Source organism: Mirounga angustirostris, unplaced genomic scaffold (genome assembly GCF_029215605.1).
Source record: "Mirounga angustirostris isolate CCGP_5_RB_7025 unplaced genomic scaffold, mMirAng1.0.hap1 SCAF_11, whole genome shotgun sequence".
NCBI lineage: Eukaryota > Metazoa > Chordata > Mammalia > Carnivora > Phocidae > Mirounga > Mirounga angustirostris.
The window spans coordinates 125,975,000-125,993,438 of NW_026991719.1; the positions used below are offsets into that span (position 1 = coordinate 125,975,000).

The following is an 18,439-nucleotide window of genomic DNA, read 5'->3' on the forward strand; positions in this document are numbered from 1 at the left end:
GGTCCCTTCTCTTACAGAGACTTTCATTTGTTGATGTGGCAACTGGATGGCTCGGGCAAGGACTGGGGGCCGCTTGCGGGATGGCATATACTGGCAAGTACTTTGACAAAGCAAGGTAAGACACACCGAGTAACTGCTTATTTGTTTCCACCCCATCCCTCGGGCACTTTGGCTTTATTTATGGTTTATTAGTTTGGGAAGATGGTAATTGTTTTGAAAGTTCAGACTACCAAGTGTTCAAGCAGTAAAGAAATCATGTTTTTGGAAACTGTTCTAGCTTCTCTGGTTGGGTTCTGCAGTGTAGAAACTGGTTTATTTCTATTATTTTCTAAGACAGCTTTTTATTTTGCATCTCCGTGAGCTTCATTATAGAGTGAGTAGCTGGTGCATTTGCATTAGGGACCCCTATATGTTAATAATCAAAGAGTTCATTTTCTACAGTGGCTTTTTCATTTCTCATTATTGCTCTATTAGTTCCTATCCTGTGGTTAATACATTTTTTTAAAATTTTGCAGCATTTTTGTGGGGTATGGGTTGTTTTATTGGTATTATTAACATTTGTGTGCTTTTGTTGCGGAGAGGTTTACCATTTACAACAGCACATATGCTCCTGAGGTAGAATGTTTTGATTGTTATGATTATTGTAAATAAATTTGTAAGATGAGAAATAGAAGATGGCAGTGCTTAAAACGAAGCTTACTGAGAAAACCTGTGTATTTAAAAGGTCATTTGGGTGTTTAAGGGGGCTACTTTCTCCCCATCCCCTCGTTTATGGATCCCAGAGAAATGGCAGAAGAACGCTAGAATGAGAAAACTAGCCAAAGGTGAAGTCCATCTTGTGAGGCCCAAGTTTTTAAAGCTGTGTTTCCTTAGCTGTCAAGTTTGGACAGAATTGACAATGGAAATAGTCTTAGGAACTTAATGATGTGAAGCAACCGTTTCAGTCTGTCCCTTTGTTTCTCTCCATGAAATATATTTGTTTGAGTGACCCAGAAGATCCCTAAGCACAGTCTTGACCTTTCTTGGCTTGCTGCAGCTACCGCGTGTTCTGCCTCATGGGAGATGGCGAGTCCTCTGAAGGCTCCGTCTGGGAGGCATTGGCTTTTGCTTCCCACTACAATCTGGACAATCTTGTGGCCATCTTCGACGTGAACCGCCTGGGCCACAGTGGTGCCTTGCCCGTTGAGCACTGCATAGATGTCTATCAGAAACGCTGTGAAGCCTTTGGGTAACTGTGTCCTATTTTATGTCATCTTCTTTCTGTCTAATCCCCCCTTCACGTTGTAATCTGGCATTCTCCTGGGTTGACAGGTGGAATACTTACGTGGTGGATGGCCGTGATGTGGAGGCCCTGTGCCAGGTGTTCTGGCAGGCAAGTCAAGTGAGGAACAAGCCCAGTGCTGTAGTTGCCAAGACCTTCAAGGGCCGGGGCATTCCAAGTAAGCAAATGTTTCCTTTCTGCTTAGGGTTATTAAAAACATCTGTCTGCATAACGATGTGGCAGAAGGAGGCTCAGGATGGCAAGGCAGACAAACTGGCTTTGTGCTCAGTGATTATGCCTGTAATATGTGCTGGAGGCTCTTGCTTGGCCCTCATAGATAGCAGGTCTGATTAGGATTGGAGGGGAAGCCCAGACCCCCAGCAAGTGAGCAATGGTTTTCTTTGTGCAGGAGGGAGTGGCTAGGAGGGTAGTCCATCAGTTAGAGAACTGGCGGAGAGTGATCTGCACAGGAGTGCAGAGTGAGAAAGAGTGCTACTATGTGCACGAACAGGTATGCAGGTAAGGGCATGCATACATGCACCCTTGCCTGCGCTGTCTGGGGGGACACGTAGGGAGCTAGTGAAGCAGCACCTCTGGGAAAGGTACCTGTGGAACTGGGGCTCAGGGAAGGAAGGGCGTTTTGAAAGTCTTCTTGCAGATTTCAAAGCTGACACCTGAAATTATTCATTTCAAGTATAAAGAGTTGCAAAGGGTGTGATTGCTGGTGTGTTTTAATATCAGTGCTTTAGAATAAAACTGTTCTGTGACTCCTCTCTAAAATAGTCTTTTTTTTTTTTTTAAGATTTTATTTGACACAGACCGCGAGAGAGGGAACACAAGCAGGGGGAGTGGGAGCGGGGGAGAAGCAGGCTTCCCATGGAGCGGGGAGCCCGATGTGGGGCTCGATCCCAGGACCCTGGGATCATGACCTGAGCCAAAGGCAGACGCTTAACGACTGAGCCACCCAGGTGCCCCCTTAAGATAACAGTCTTAACTGTGGTATCCCCAGTTCAGTAAATGACCACTTGACCAATTTGCTCCTGGGAGAATTCTGGGTATTATCTTTGCCTTCACCTCTCCCTTATGTGCCCCCTACATGCAAATCCAGTCTGTCATCAGTTCTAATGGATTCTGCTCCTACAGTAAGTATATCTCAGACCTGCTCACTGCTCTCCATCCATCTCCTGTGCTCAGACCCATGTCGTCTCTCCTTAATTATAGTCTCCCCAGTCCAGTCTCCACACAGGCACTGTGGTGATCTTTCTACATTTAAGATCTGATCAGTCACCTCCCCACTCCAAATTCCTCAGTGGTTTCCTGTCTTGCTTCTGACAAAACTCAAACTCTTTATACCCACAGGATTTTCCATGGTCCACCCTGCCTGTCTCTCCAGGCTCATCTCCCACACACTCCACTCCATTCACCAGTATATGGGCCAGTGGCCCTACTCAGGAGCCTCTGGGACTTTTTAGGCGGTCCTGTGGGGCTGCAGTACCAACTCAGGCTCCCTGTGCCAGGTTTTTACTCCTGTGAGTCCTTGGCTGACATCTTTTCCATCAGGGTGTCTTTGAGATGACCTAACAGATACTCAATTACATGCTTATGGAACGAATGTGTTTTATTTGGTCACAGGTGTTGAAGATGTAGAAAATTGGCATGGAAAACCAATGCCAAAGGAAAGAGCTGATGCAATTATAAAACTGATTGAGAGCCAGATACAGACTAACAAGAATCCTGAACCAAAACCCCCTATTGAAGACTCGCCTCTAATCAATATTGTGGATATAGAAATGAGCTCTCCACCTGCTTACAAAGTCGGTGAGCAGGTAGGCAAACTGTTTTCTGCTTTTTTTAAATACAGGACTCTTCATGTACTCTGATCTCCATGGATGAACCAGTTATTAGATTGCATGATATGTAACTAAAGGTTACAAGCAATAGAGGTGGTTTTAGTATTTCTTTACTATTTTTTTTTTTAATTTTTTTTTTTTTTTACTAATTTATTTTTGAGAGTGAGTGGGAGGGAAGGGGGCAGAGGGAGAAGCAGACTCCCCACTGAGCAGAGCAGGGAGCCCGATGCAGGGAATCTGACGCTGGACTCGATCCCAGGACCCCGGGATCATGACCTGAGCTGAAGGCAGACGCTTAACCGACTGAGCCACCCAGGCACCCCTCACCAAACTGAATTATCTTAGCGGTCAGCTGATACTTATTAACACCTAGTACTGCACAGCTTTTGCTTGCAAAATTCAGTTTGTGGTCTGGCAGTCTCATGTGCATGAAACTGCCACTGCTTTGTGTCTACTCTAAGGGTGGGGACCTTGGCTTCAAACTTATTCCCTAGATTACAGAAAGAAGTAGGTCAATTCATCAAAGACCAATTCTTCAAAAAGGAAACAAATTAGGCATGAAACCCTGAACATAAAGCCTTTTACCATGTTTATATTCTGCCTTTTGGTATATTATAGCAGACCCAAAATAGGCTGTGTCTTCAGGACCTAAGAAAACAAGGTGATGATGAGCCCAAGAGGAAGGAAATATTTTCTAATCCTTTTTTCTTTTATTTGGAGACATTTGTAGCATTGCTTATGTTTTCTTGTTCTGGTAATATGGGTTGAAATAAATGAATTTTGATGACTCACAAAATTAGAAAACAAACAAAGAAAGGTGTTAATCACGGAAAAGCACATATTAATGAAGGATACTTTGGCAACACTTTAACTGTTAACTAACACACTTGGAACTAATAGTAGAACTCACAGGAATTTGTCCTACAGAAGTATGCAGACGTATCTATAAGAATGAATGTTGATTGCAGCACTGAATGCTGAGGAAATTGGAAATGACCCATCTAGAGGCTAAGAACTTGCCCAAATTATTAAAAAAATTTTTGTTTTATTCATGAGAGGCAGAGAGAGAGGCAGAGGGAGAAGCAGGCTCCCCGCCTAGCAGGGAGCCTGATGCGGGACTTGATCCCAGGACCCCAGGATCATTGCCTGAGCCGAAGGCAGACGCTTAACCATCTGAGCCATCCAGGCGCCCTATTAAAATTTTTTTAAAAGATTTATTTATTTATTAGAGCATGAGCAGAGGGAGAAGCAGACTCCTCACTAAGCAGGGACCTCTCCCCCCATCATGACATGAGCCATAAGTGGACACACGACTGAGCCACCCAGGTGCCCTATTATTAAAATTTTTTTAAGTTGTAAAGCAGCATAGAGTATAATTCTCCTTTGTGTAGAAAATCTTAAAAGGGGGCATCATAGGGGCACCTGGGTGCTCAACAACTATTTGTTCATAGACCATTCCCAAAAAGATGCTACATAGACTCATCATTTCTGCCTACTTCTGGACAGGGGACTGGGTGGCTGGGGGACAAGAAATCAGGGAGAAGATGGCCTCTTTGCTCCATAGCCTTTCAGACCTTGAATTTTGTACTGTCTACATGAATTGTTTATTTAAAAAAAAAATAGGGGCACCTGGGTGGCTCAGTTGGTTAAGCATCTGACTCTTGGTTTCCGCTCAGGCCATGATCTCAGGATTGTGAGATCAAACCCCACATCAGGCTCTGAGGTGGGCATGGAGCCTGCTTGAGATTCTCTCTCTTGCCCTCTGCCTTTCCTGCCCCCCCCAAAAAAATACATTTTAAGTGTTTAGATAAACAAAGACAAGCAAATTTTGTTTTTTTAATAACGACTTTATTGAGAGAATGACTCCCTATATTATACAATCATCCATTTGAAGTGTACAATTTTAATGGTTTAAGCATATTAACCAAATCCTGCAACTATCACCACACTCGATCTTAGAGCATTTCCATCACCCCCAGAAGAAACCCTACCCCCGGGGTGTCTGGGTGGCTCAGTAGGTTAAGCATCTGCCTTGAGCTCAGGTCATGATCCCAGGGTCCTGGGATTGAGCCCCACTTTGGGCTCCCTGCTCAGTGGGGAACCTGCTACTCCCTCTCCCTCTGCCCCTCTCCCTCAACTCATGCTCTCTCAAATCTTTAAAAAAAAGAAAGAAACCCCACAACCATTAGCAGTCATTCTCCATTCCGTCCAGCCCCTAGTAACTACTCATCTACTTTGTTTCTGTAAAGTTGCCTATTTTGGACATTTCATATAAATGGGGTCATATACGTGAAATTTTTGCCTGGTTTCTTTGCCTTAGCACAGTCACTGAGGTCCATCCCTGTTACGGCATGTACAGCATTCCATTTTATGAATATGCCATACATTTTGTTTACCTATTCAATCCTTGATGGACATTTGGGTTGTTTCTACCTTTTGGCTATTGTGAATATTGCTGCTTTGAACATTTGTGTACAAGTTTCTGTTGAGCTATATTTTTCTCTTGGGTATATACCTGGGAGTAGGACTGCTGGGTCATGTGATAATTCTCTGTTGAACATTTTGAGGAAATGCCAAACCTTGATTTCTAATAGAAAAACTCAATATTGTGAAGATGTCAGTTCTCTCCTAAATTCATAAATTCAGTCCAATCTCAAATAATATCCTAATGTCATTTTTTATTACTGGTATCATGATTCTAAAGTTTTACGTTTTATTTTTTTGCAGTTAGCCTTATCAGTTTTATAGTTATAAAAAGTCACAAGCATTTGCATTTTGTGACATTTAAATTTTTTGATAAACTATATGAATGGGCCAGAAGAAGAAATTTATTTTTGAGAATCAATAGCCAGTGAGTCAAGTATGGATTTAAGATTGGCTAGCAACCCATTTTTAAGATCCTAAAGGAGATTATTGGTGAATCATGAATTTCTTTCTTAAGATAGAAGGCAATTTGTAATCCACAAAATTTCACCTTCCTTCTAAATCTGCTCTAAAAAACTCCACTGTTTGACTTTTCCAGATAGCTACTCGGAAAGCCTGTGGTTTGGCTCTGGCTAAGCTGGGCCATGCAAACGATAGAGTCATTGTGCTGGATGGTGACACCAAGAACTCCACCTTCTCAGACATATTCAAGAGAGAGCACCCTGAGCGGTTCATTGAATGTTTTATTGCTGAGCAAAACATGGTGCGTGTGCTGTGGGCGTCCCTCTTGGGCCTTCACACTGACTAACAGTTGCCTACTGGGCACAGGAGGCCAGCCCCAAATTACAGTTTTCTTTCCATTTATAAAAGCAAAGGAACCAGAGGAAAAAAGTCTCTGAGAAAACAAGTAAAGAGTAGCCAGGCAGTTTGTGGGGTGGCTTCTGGGACTGCGAGGAGGGGCATAGTAGACTGCCTAGAACCATCTCCAGGTACACTAAGGGCAGCAGGCCAAGAGTCACAGCCATGACCCCAGGGCTCCAGACCTGAAGTATCCCAAGCCTGCCAGCAGCTTTAGATGTTCTTTAGGTGTTAGGAAGATCTGTCAGCATGGAGACAGCATTCCCTCCTCCTATCAGTTGACTGGAGCCAAGTAGGGATCCCCCTTTAGATGGGTGTCCACATCCAGCTGGCTATATCCCTGCCTCCGCCAGCCTGCACATTCATTCATGGTGCTTCTCTGGCAACCGTTCAAGGGTGTTCTGATTCATCTTTGTGTTACAGGTGAGCGTGGCACTGGGATGCGCCACCCGTGGTCGGACCATTGCTTTTGCTAGCACCTTCGCTGCCTTCTTGACCCGAGCATTTGATCAAATCCGGATGGGAGCCATCTCTCAAATCAACATCAACCTTATTGGGTCCCACTGCGGGGTATCCGTTGGTATGAGTTCTCAGTGCTTCATATTGATAGCCTTCTTCCTTTACAGAGAAAGATTAGCATGTGAGCGATTGACCCACCAATGTACTTGGGGGTACCATAATGTTTGATTATTTATAACCTTTCTTTTTTTCATGCCATGTTGTGTTTTAAAAGTTCCAGACACTGGGTTACTTTTGAGAGGATTTCTTGGTGTTACTGTAAAGTGTCCACTCTTTCAGTCATTGAGAAACAATGATCTGTCTTGAGTGCCCATTATGTATCGAGCTGCATACTGGGTGTGAATCAGGCCACCCCAGCATCACAGACTTCCTTTCTGCTCTTAGTGTGGTGCCCTTTGTCTAAGTGGGGACAAGCAGCATGGGTCCGGGGAAGTGAGCACAGATTGCCGGGGCTCTCTGCCTAGGCTGAGCTTCCTGGTCATATGGAACCGGAAGCCTTGAAGAGTGAGATGCAGAGGAGTGAGGCTGAGGCAAATATAGCTCTAGGGCATTAACCTGGCAGGACAGGCTAGACGGAAACAATGGGAAACAGGGAAATCAGAAAAAGGATTGAGATACGGTGTGCAGTAGAAGTAGATAGAAACTAAGGGTGAGTCTGTAAGAGTCTGAAGAGAGAGGTCAACATTTCTGACCAGTGGAGGAGTCCAAAATTGCACAAAAAGTTAAAGGTCTCCAGTAATTTCTTGCTTGAGAGACGTCAGAGAGTTGTGTTCATGAATGACAAATGACAAGATGTGCCTTTGGTGGAGTAGGTCCTCTAGGTAGATGTGACAGCTTGTGTACACTGCTAGAATGCTGGAGGGGAGGGGGCCTGGGAAGTGGACTTTGGGAGTTCTCTCTGGGACTTCCTGGGAGAAGAATGGGCCAGATGGTAGGTGCAGAGTGGGAAGAGAGAAAGGCCGACAGCATTTCAGGACTGAGCCAGGCAGACAGCCTGGCCCAGAGTCCAGTGTTTGCCCGGGGTCAGGTGTAGTGTAAGTGTTAAAATCAGTCAGCTAAGTGATGAAGTGGCTCTAGGTCCAACCAGAGGAGCTTAGGGTCCTAAGGTTAGATAGTTTACCCAGGCAAGGCACTGTGCACAGTGACCATCCCTTTCCTAGCTGGAAGAGCTAGGCTGCTATGGTATACATTGGGCTTTCTCTTTGCTCAGCATTTCTCGCCAGAAGCTCTCTTCCCAAGCATACCCTCAGACCCCCTTTACTTAAAACAGCACCCCCAAGAGTACCCCAAAGGTATGCTCAACTACTTTGAAGGTCTCAAGAAATGAGTAAGACCACCAATTTGAAACCCCAGCCTCTTGAGGGAGAAGATAGAAGAGAGGAGAAGGAAGGACAGACTCTGAAGGGATCCTCCTAAGGAGAAGATGACAGGGGCACAGAGACTTGATGGGGCCAACTTGGCTACCAGAGCTCAGGGAAAAGAGCATCGAGTCACCATGGATAGCAGTGCCAATGACTGAATGCCAGACATTGGCAAGGGTCAGGGCCAGATGAGACCACTGGTATTTTGATCTGGAAGGTCAATGAGGATCCTAACCCACAGTGTCACTGTGATATCTCAAGGGAAATAAAGATGTGACAGACAGCTCATTATAATTACAAGGCATCATGTTGACGAAAGAATTGAACGGTTTTGTAGTGTTCTGCTACAGGTGTGGGTTCCCCCCCCCCATGGCAATAAGTTGTTTCTTATCCAGCAGAGGGCAGGTTCCCAGTTGACCCTTGATGATGTCTTTGTTGGGCTGTGGCTTTGCTTTCTCAGGTGAAGATGGTCCCTCCCAGATGGCCCTGGAAGATCTGGCCATGTTCCGATCCGTTCCCAACTGCACTATTTTCTATCCAAGTGATGCCATCTCAACAGAGCATGCTGTTTTCCTGGCAGCCAATACCAAGGTATTTTTAAGGGGACATTGGTTCAGACAGAAAATGCTTCTGGGCTCTGCTACTAGTTTGATACTGATGGTTGGGTTTTCTCAGTTTTTTTCTCAGTGTAAAGATAATAGGTATTCATTGTGGAAGATAATGTTGTAGGATTCCTTTAAAAAAAAAAACAGAACAATTGCCCAAAAAAGGTGATTACACACCTAAAACGTGAACACAATCATGTTGTACAAGTGCAAAAGGATGCCAAACAACATCTGATGGCTCATACGGGGCAGGGCTCAGCATGAGAGAAGAGTGTGCCCTGGAGGCTCCGAGAAGGGGGCTGTCAGCAATGCCACAGGAGTGGGCTCCAGCAGGCTTGAAGGCTGGTCTTAGATACACCCTATGCCGTCACCACCTCGTGAGATCCAGAAAGCTGAAGAGTGGCCAGTGTCTCCACTGCAAACAAACCTCAAAGTCCTCAGTCCTAGTCTGCCCTCTGAAGAAGGACAAGAGTATGAATTCTGCCTCACTTGTTCCTCTTCATGTTTCACCCAAGGGCAGCAGATGGACAGACTAATTCCTGTCCAGAACCCAACTGCAGGGGAGACTAGAGGACAGAGTCTGTACCTTTTCATCTGCTCCAGCTGATGGTCACCAGACTCCCCTCAACACCCATCTTTGCACTCACCCATGGTCCTGCATAGACAGCCCTGGGCATGGTTGGGATAGGTTATGCAAGTTCCTAAGTATTTTCGACACATTAGAGACCTATGATTCTTTGACCTTTTTTTTTTTTTTTTAAAACCACTTTAAGTGGGTTCACACTGTATGTATTTGTCTATACTTTTTTACTTACTATATCCCGGAAATTGCTTTATGTCTGTGCATATATAGAGTGATCTCCTATGGGCTGCAAGATCCCATTTCCTGAAAGTTTAAAAAAGGCAAACCTGTGGTGATAGAAATTAGAGAGGTTGCTTTTCAGGTGGGGAGAGTGGAGAGAGACCTGAGGAAACTTTCTGGCAGGTGCAAATGTTATTCATACTCAGGTGATAGTTACATGGTATGTACCTTTGTCAGAATTCGTGGAGTACTCCACTTAAGTAAATTTTATCTCAATAAAAGCACTGAATAGAATTGGTTTATAACGTGAAGAAATGAACAGAGTAAGTGTTTCTAAATTAATATATCAGTTTATAATGTGTAGTTTAAATATGTGTATAAATTACCAAATACTTTAGACACTTGAGTATTTATGCTCTATGTGTTTAAGTTGATAAAAATGTATTTACTTACATTTTCTCATTGGTAAAATAGCAAGTCTTTTTATATTCCAGCATGTAAGGTATTTCTAAGAACTAAGTATTACAAGTTATGGCAAAAATTAGTAACTTACTTAACATTGTGTTCTGGGCTTTGTATTAAACATGAGTCAGTGCTGTGGCCTGAATTTGTGTTCTGTGGAGACAGAACGAGTCTGTGTATTTAAGAAAGCTTTCCTACCATTGAATGTGACAGCATAGAAAGTTTGTCACTGAGGACATCTGCCCAGGTCCTACATAGGCTTTTGCCTGGCTCAGTAGTAATCTGATCAGGTGACACTGACCTGTTTGCCAGTGGTTGTAGGTGATTATTCTTTGTTCCAAAATGTGCACTTTGTTTTTAGTAAAAACTGTTTAGTCTTCCTCCCCCCTCCCTCTTTTAAAACAGGTTTATTAGGGGCGCCTGGGTGGCTCAGTCGTTCAGCGTCTGCCTGTCTGCCTCAGGCTCAGGTCATGATCCCAGGGTCCTGGGATCGAGCCCCACATCAGACTGCTCTGCGGGAAGCCTGCTTCTCCCTCTCCCACTCCCCCTGCTTGTGTTCCCTCTCTCGCGGTCTCTCTGTCAAAATAAATAAAATCTTGTTTGAAAAATTTTTTTAAAAGAACAGGTTTATTAGTTGGAAATTTAGTTTGATTTTTCTAAAATTGTGGCTCTGGTTTTATGCCCTAGGGGATGTGCTATATTCGGACCAGCAGACCGGAAACTGCAGTTATTTACACCCCACAAGAAAGCTTTGTGATCGGACAGGCCAAGGTAAGGCCTTAAAAGTTCTCCAGTGTCTTCTAGTATCCTTTCACGTGGAGAGAAGTGGTCTAAAGTTAGCACTAGGTATCCCCACAGTCGAGGTTTGATCCTTTCTTTGCTCTAGTTTTAAAAAAAATGAATTGTGAGCTTTGCCTGCTTTTTTTCCTCAGAAAGGAACATTCTACCACTGCCAGTCTGAGGTAGACTTTTCTTTTTTCCAAATGGAGTTTCTCTTTGTTGAACTTGTAAGGATAAAGTAACAACTTAAAGGTACTTGAGTTTTTTGGTGTAAATTACCACAGCCTCAAGCCAAACAAATAATAGAGCCCATTTCAAATTAATAATAAATCTGTTAGATTGGGGTTTTGCAGATCCAAGCCAAGAATAAAAGAGAACATGAATGCATTACCCATGGGCCTGATAAAGGCTAGCATCACTGGGTACTTCCGATCTTCTGTGTTCTCACAAGAGCCCTAGAAGCACAGATTGTTAGCAGCCCTGTGTTGTAGGTGAGAGAAGGTAAACAGCTTACTCAGGGTTCACAGTTAGTGAGCAGCAAGACCAAAACTCAGACCCAGGCATTGACCTGGCCTCTGTCAGGGCCATGTGTGCAGAAAACCAGCAGAGTCTGGAGAAAATAAGTGGCTCTGCTCCATCACCTGGAGAGCAGGGCTTACAGGTGTTTGGGCATGTTTCCTTCCTGCCTTTTTTAAGGCATATATATCATAAAGGAGATCATGCTGCATCAGATAGTTTTATATTTTGCTTTTATCTTTTAAGCTTTTTTAGAATATCATTAATACTCAAATGTGTGAAAGAGCAATAGCCAGTCATAAAGGAGCAACATGTGACCTCTGACTTGATGGCTAACAGCTAGGCTGCTGCAGAATTCGTTGTTTTTAGTGCTCAGAACGACTGAGCAGTGATTGGCTTTAGTGCCACAAAAAAGTGGGTTATCCAGAACATTCCATGACTTGCTCTACTAAGCTGGACAGCACTGAATGAGAAAGTGGCAGTACTCACCTTCAGTGTTAACTACAGGTTTTGTTGTTCCCTGCCCATACCCTCACATTGAAACTCAAGGATGTTTGCCTCTGAGGGTGGAGGGGGCAGCTCTCAGTGACATCATGTGATTTGCAGAGCTTTTTCATATCCTGTCTTTTTTTTTCCTCCCTAATATTTGCCCCATCCTGACAAAATGAAGTAAATTTCCTGATGGTAAAGGATGTGAGTTAAAATGTGTGTGATAATTTGCATGCCATGGATAATTCAATAGCTAGGTTTTGCAAAGAGGACATAGATAGGGTGTGGGAGAGAGTGTGTGTGTGTTTATATGTATGCATATGAAAAAGCTAGGACATTCTCAATAGAATGGGGTGGCTTAGAAGCCCTGAATAGTTGTACTGTCAGCAGTGGTTCTTAAGCTACAAGGAAACCTATACAAAGGGATGAAATGAAGAATAATTTCAGATGCCTTTGGTTGGGTGGCTTTGGAGAAAATAAAACTCTACCAAAAGCTAAGCCCCTGTCTTTGATTGCAGAATAGCAAGTGGTTAAGAGTGTGGGCTTTGACGTCAGACAGGCCTGCCTGCTAGCCTCAGTGTTAAGCTGGGAGAGTTCCTCCCACTCTGAGATTCACTTTGCCCAGCCACAGAATGAGCCCCCAATGCATGGGCCTTACAGGGCCCTTGGGCATGCAAGGTGCTGGGCACAGAGCATGTTGCAAATGCCCCAAAATGATCCCCGTTAACTTGTTCATTATCAGAGTCCAATCTGTGTGCATGCCCCAACAAGATGTCCAAGTAGTCCAGGGATGGTACCTTTCTAGACCTCTGTGAGTGAGTCTGGTCTGCAACATATGGTCCATACAACTTGCTTCTGGCCTTCTGCCTTTCAGATCCCAGTTTGAAATCCACCTTCTTTGCTAAAGGGTCATCTTTAAGAACTTAGTAATTAGGCACCATAAATCATGAAGCATGGTAGATGAATTTCTAAAAATGAACATTAAGTAGGGTTTATCAAAAAGGGTGTCCTTGTTAGTGTACTGATTCAGCTTTTTTTTTTTTTTATAGTGAATTAAGAAGTGAAATTGGTAGGATTGGGGAAGAGCAGCATAGCAGTGTTCTCTTTGAGATGCGTTCTGTGCATAGTAACTACAGCTTTTTTGTTTTATGGGCACAATACCAGGTCGTCCGCCACAGTGTCAATGACAAAGTCACAGTTATTGGAGCTGGAGTTACTCTGCATGAAGCCTTAGCAGCTGCCGAAAATCTTTCCAAGGAAGGTCAGTTGGTTGTTGCTGGACATTGAAGTTTAAGGTGGGGAGAGGTAGGACTTGGGCTGCCTCGTGTGCCCCAATTGGTCTTTATTCTAAGTCTGTTTCACATACAAAACTGGATATTGATCTTCTCCAGATATTTCCATCCGTGTCATCGACCTGTTCACCATTAAACCCCTGGATGTTACCACCATTATCTCTAATGCCAAAGCCACAGGTGGCCGTATTATCACAGTGGAGGATCACTACCCAGAAGGTATGTGCAAGGCTTGAAGATCATTTTGAAAGTCTGCTTTGGAGGGATGTGTTTTTGATTTCCATGATTGGAACCATGACATGCCCCTGGGTATCATCCAGCCAGACACTCCTCTAACAACTGTTATTACTGCTCTTTGCAAGTGTATTGTTGTGTAGGGGTCTCGTAATTGCACCTACACTTGTTCCTTAGGGTGAGGCCATGCCCATACTCATTTGTATGACCTCAGCACAGGGCAGTGCCTGGTGCCCAGGTGGCTCAGTGGCAGCACAAAGGAGTGTCTAACTCAGCATTGTGAGTAGGGAGGGGTCTTAAAAAGCTTCACAGTTGTGCTTGAGTTTTGAATGATTAATAATTTGCTCCCCTCCCAAAAGGGGAATAGTGCCTTTGTAAGCAGAGAACACAGCAAATGCAGAAAAACTGTGTGACTAGGGAGAGGGGGCTGGGAAGGTTAGGTGGGACATATGAGGGAGTGGGGAGTTTCATATGTTCGTGTGTCAGGGGCCCAAGAACACATCCGTGAGCCATAGTGATTTTCTAGGAGCACTCTCAGTGCTTTCACAGCTGAGGTTTATTATAGGGAAAGGACACACACCAGGACCCACGAGAACAGAAGACACAGGTCAGGAGTGGAGAACCCCACACCTTCAGTTCCTTCCCTCCCTTCCATGAGGGGCCTGCTGAGTGCTCTCCCTTCTCCAGTAGTGACAAATTGCATCACTGGAGACACAAGGAACCCACTCAAGACTCAGCACCTGGGTTTTATTGGGCACTGGTCACACACCCCCTCTGCCAGACACACACCAAACTTCCTGACTCCCAGAGGAAAACAGGTGCTCACAGGGCCTCGCACCAGCCCATTGTCCAGGTGTCAGCCGAGGGCCTGCCTAGTCGTTCTGAGAGCCTTAAGAATCTGAGCTTGTAGACCCCCTGCATCTGTGGAGCCCCAGTTGAGAGAGCTCCTGCTGTGGTGGGGCTGGGAGCAATTTGGAGACTCACAGGTTTTGTGGGGTTTTTTAAAAGACTTTATTTATTTGAGAGCGGGGAGGGGAGAGGGAAAAGCGGACTCCCCACTAAAGAGAGACCTCGGTCCCAGGACCCTAAGATCATGACCTGAGCCAAAAGGCAGACACTTCACCAACTGAGCCACCCAGGTAACCCTGGAGACCCACAGTTTTGAATGAGGACTCTTCTGGCTAGTCAGAGGATGACTGTCCCATGAATCAGTGCCTAGTGAAAAATATTTTTACCAAGGAACCAGCAAATTCAAAGGCCTCTATACTTCGGGGCTTTAAGGCTGACTAGCCACTACCAGAATAGAGCCTCCTGTCCCTTGTTTCCCCAGGTGGCATCGGGGAGGCTGTCTCTGCAGCTGTCTCCATGGAGCCTGACATCTTGGTCCATCAGCTGGCAGTGCCTGGAGTGCCTCAGAGTGGGAAGCCGAGTGAGCTGCTGGATATGTATGGAGTCAGTGCCAGACACATCATAGTGGCCGTGAAATGTATTTTAATGAACTAAAATACATTACTTGGCATTAGACTTGGAAGACTGGCTTCTCTACCTTACATTTATGCTTGCTGCCAGACTTATCATTTAAATCTATACAGTTATATTTTCTTAAAAATTTAAGCAAGTTAACTACTTTCCTGTTAAACCATAAGTACATATACAAGTGTAACTCTCATCTTTGACTCATTAATAAGATTACAAATAAGAGAATAGCTGACAAAACAACCACATAAAAGTTTTCTGATAAGACAACGGGTAACTGGGTTAGGGATCAACGTAGGATAAGTTTCTTAAATGTGTATTGTAAGTAAAGAAAGTGTAAATTGCACTGTCAACTGCATCGCTCACATGTTGTGGCCCTGTAGCACCCTGCCCCACACAGCTGTCCTCATCTGACAGTTTGCGTGCTGCCATCCTACCTGCAGCTTCCTGGGGACAGTGTGACTGTAGGTGCCCTGGAACCTCCTCTGGCGTTTGCCTTCATCTCCCCTGGACAGGGCGGAGGCTGTGGAGCAGCAGCGGAAGCTCTCCGGGTGTCCTGTGCTGTGACAAGAGGACACAAACTAGTTCTAGTCTCGACACTGCACTCCTTTGTGAGTGCGCTCAAATGTCTCATTTGCCCAGGGACCAAACTGTTAGCTCAATCATATTCATCTGCTAAAGGTACTAGTTAATGTTAATAAAGCATTTAAAAAACCCAGCTGCTTTACTCTCTTTGTGCTTTGTATGTGTGATCTGGTCTCCTTAATAAAATTCTAATTAAGGAAGGAGTTTCTATCTAAACCAGGAAAGAGAGTTCCGTTCCCCTACAATAGAAGCCCGCGGAAAAGGTATTAGGCGGGAGGTGTACCACTAGACGATAGTGTATGGCTTGAGCTGACAAGAGGAATGTCTTGATACGTCATGGTCCTAATTTTTACTGCCCTTATTCACTGGTCAGCAGGGGTCTTTGTTCAAGAATAGTAGAGACCCAGACCCAGAACTACCCTGGCACTTGGGAGTCCTCGTAGGGGCCTGTTCACTCTGCTCCTGTGCTTTTAAATCACTGAACTGGTTTCCTGGCCTGTAAAATTAGCATGATGATTGCTGTGCTTGTTTCACAAGATTTCAAAAACATTTATTTTTGTGTAAGACAATAGAAGATAAAACATCAATATACAAAAATACTAAAAATATCAAATGGATTTTAAAAAGTAACAGTTGATACAGGGTCACTGTAGAAAATCTAGAAAATACAAATTTTGACCTCACTTAACCAACCATCTCACACTCCATATAAGTCAGCCTTTTAAACTGCACAATTCAGTGGTTTTTAATATACTCACCCGAGTTGTGCAACTATCACCATGATCCGTTTTAGGACTCCCAAAAAGAAACCCTGAATTCCTTAGTAGTCACTACCATTCCCCTTCCCAGCCCCTGGCAACCACTCCTGTATTTTCTGTCTCTGGATTTGCCTCTTCTGGACATTCCATATGAGTAGAATTGTATAGGGTATGGCCTTTTGGGCTTTGGCTTTTTTCACTTCATGTAATGCATTTGAGGTTCATCCACATGGTAGCATGTGCCAGGACTCCATTCCTTTTTATGGCCACATAATCCTTCCTATGTATATACCACATTTTATTCATCAGTTGGACGTTTAGGTGCTTCTCACTTTTTCTGTTGTGAATAATGCTACAAACATTCTATAAGTTCGTGGATGTGAATTTTCAGTTCTCTTGGGTGTATATAAATCTAGGAGTGGAGTTGCAGACCTGTAATTTCTGTTTACAACTTTTCGTGTGTGTGTGTGTGTGAGAAAGGGAAAAAAAGTTTGAGGAGTGGGAGACTGATCATGAAGGTGCCCTGACGTGTAAAGCACTGGATACTCTTAAGGCTAGCCATTAGGAATACAGCCAGAATGTATGGTCATGCATGATGAGCACCACATCTGCTCGGATTCAGGTGTAAAATGCCCCATCTGGTGAGATCGACAACAAAAATAGAACAATCAATACAATCCATGATGAAAGGGCTGTTCCAAAAGCCTAAATTCAGGCCCCCACAGGTGCTAGGCCAAAACAGTAGGACCCATTTGGTAACACAGGCTGAGAGGAGCCATGATGAGAAAGAGAAGGAAATGGACTTGTAGCCAGCGTCGCTCAGCTATAGCTCCTGAGTACAGAGTAGCCAAAGCGGAGGAGGAAGCACACCATCAAATCTTGTAGGTGCTAAAATAGGTCTGAATGTTGGAGGGGGTCCACCCTTTTTGCCTCAGTTTTTTCACCTATAAAAGGGGATGACGGTGCTGATGATGGTGATAATATCTATCTCATAGGGTTGTGGCCAGGATTTTAGAAGTGCCACCGGAATGTCCCCACTGACGGCCTCTTCGTTCCGGGCGTATTCCTACTCCCCAGGCCCAGCCTCGGCCCGCCCCTCCCCCCCTCAATGCTCAAGCCCCTTCCGGGCCTCATCCCGGGCTTCGCAGTGACTAGGCCCCGCCTTTCCCGTCCCTGGCCAGCCCTCTCCTCAGCAGCCCTGGCTGCTCGCACCCACCTCCAAACCGCCTATGCCCTACTGGGACTCCCTCTACCCACCATTTGACACCGCTCACTCCAGCCGTGCCCGCCCGCCCGGCCGGCCGGCCCTGCGCCCCCCTCAATACCGGGCCAATTGAGAGCTGGCGGCAGTTGGGTCACGTTGTTGGGTTTTGTCCCGTCACTCATTGGGCTCCAGCCAATCAGCGTTGCTTGCGCCAGGCGGGTGCAGGAGCGGGTCAACGCCCTGAACAACGAGCATCCCCGCGGGTGCTTAGCTGGAACCCCCAGGGTGTGAGGCACTGCAAAGCCCAGGTCCCCAAGGGACAAGTCGGAGAAGGGGCTCTGCCCTTAACCTTGGGCCAACCAGCGATGGACAGAGGTATGGCCAGAGAGAAAGGGACACTGGTGGTGGTGGGGGTGATGGCCTTGGAGGGGCAGGGGTGCGGGGATGCTGGAGGGTGGAGATGGGTGGAAGTGCAAGTAGGGTGGTGGCAGAGGTGTGCAGCACAGGCCCTCCTGCACTACCAACGTGAAAGGAAAATGAGACACGACACAGTGTTCCTCTTCAACTCAGACCTCTGGAGCAAATGGGGTCTGGGAGCTGACTTCTCTAGTCAGAGCACCCCACCCACAGGCACACCAGCCCAGCTGTGGCCTTGCTTGGCACAAAAAGCTAAGACAGGTACCTTCTACCTCCTTACTGAGCTGCCATCCAGCCATTCTTGGGATCAGAAAAGCAGTGGCCTGGAATTTAGGAATCCTAAAAAGGTCCCACAATTCATTCCCTATTCGGTGTGGAGGACAAATAGCAGAGTTACCCAACACTCAAGGTAGGAGCCCAGGAGTGCACCAGGGGAAGAAGGGGCAGAGATGCAATATGCCCTCACACTTAATACATTCCTGTCCTGGAGCATGCTGAGGCTCAGGGAAAGTGGTGGCACCCCCATTCTCAGCTTCAACTGAGGCC

General features: G+C 45.3%; 1 protein-coding gene across 1 annotated transcript in view; it reads left to right on the forward strand.

Annotated features, from left to right (window-relative positions):
• The window catches only part of TKTL1 (transketolase like 1), a 29,934-nt gene extending 12,020 nt beyond the window's left edge, over nt 1-17,914 (forward strand). The window contains exons 3-13 of the mRNA XM_045872222.2: nt 18-115; nt 1,037-1,228; nt 1,312-1,439; nt 2,894-3,087; nt 6,134-6,298; nt 6,817-6,973; nt 8,734-8,864; nt 10,830-10,913; nt 13,092-13,188; nt 13,319-13,438; nt 14,784-17,914. Of these exons, the coding sequence (XP_045728178.1) occupies nt 18-115; nt 1,037-1,228; nt 1,312-1,439; nt 2,894-3,087; nt 6,134-6,298; nt 6,817-6,973; nt 8,734-8,864; nt 10,830-10,913; nt 13,092-13,188; nt 13,319-13,438; nt 14,784-14,956 (1,539 nt within the window). The 3' untranslated portion in view covers nt 14,957-17,914. The remainder of the gene's footprint in view (nt 1-17; nt 116-1,036; nt 1,229-1,311; nt 1,440-2,893; nt 3,088-6,133; nt 6,299-6,816; nt 6,974-8,733; nt 8,865-10,829; nt 10,914-13,091; nt 13,189-13,318; nt 13,439-14,783) is intronic.
• The last annotated feature ends 525 nt before the right edge of the window (nt 17,915-18,439 follow it).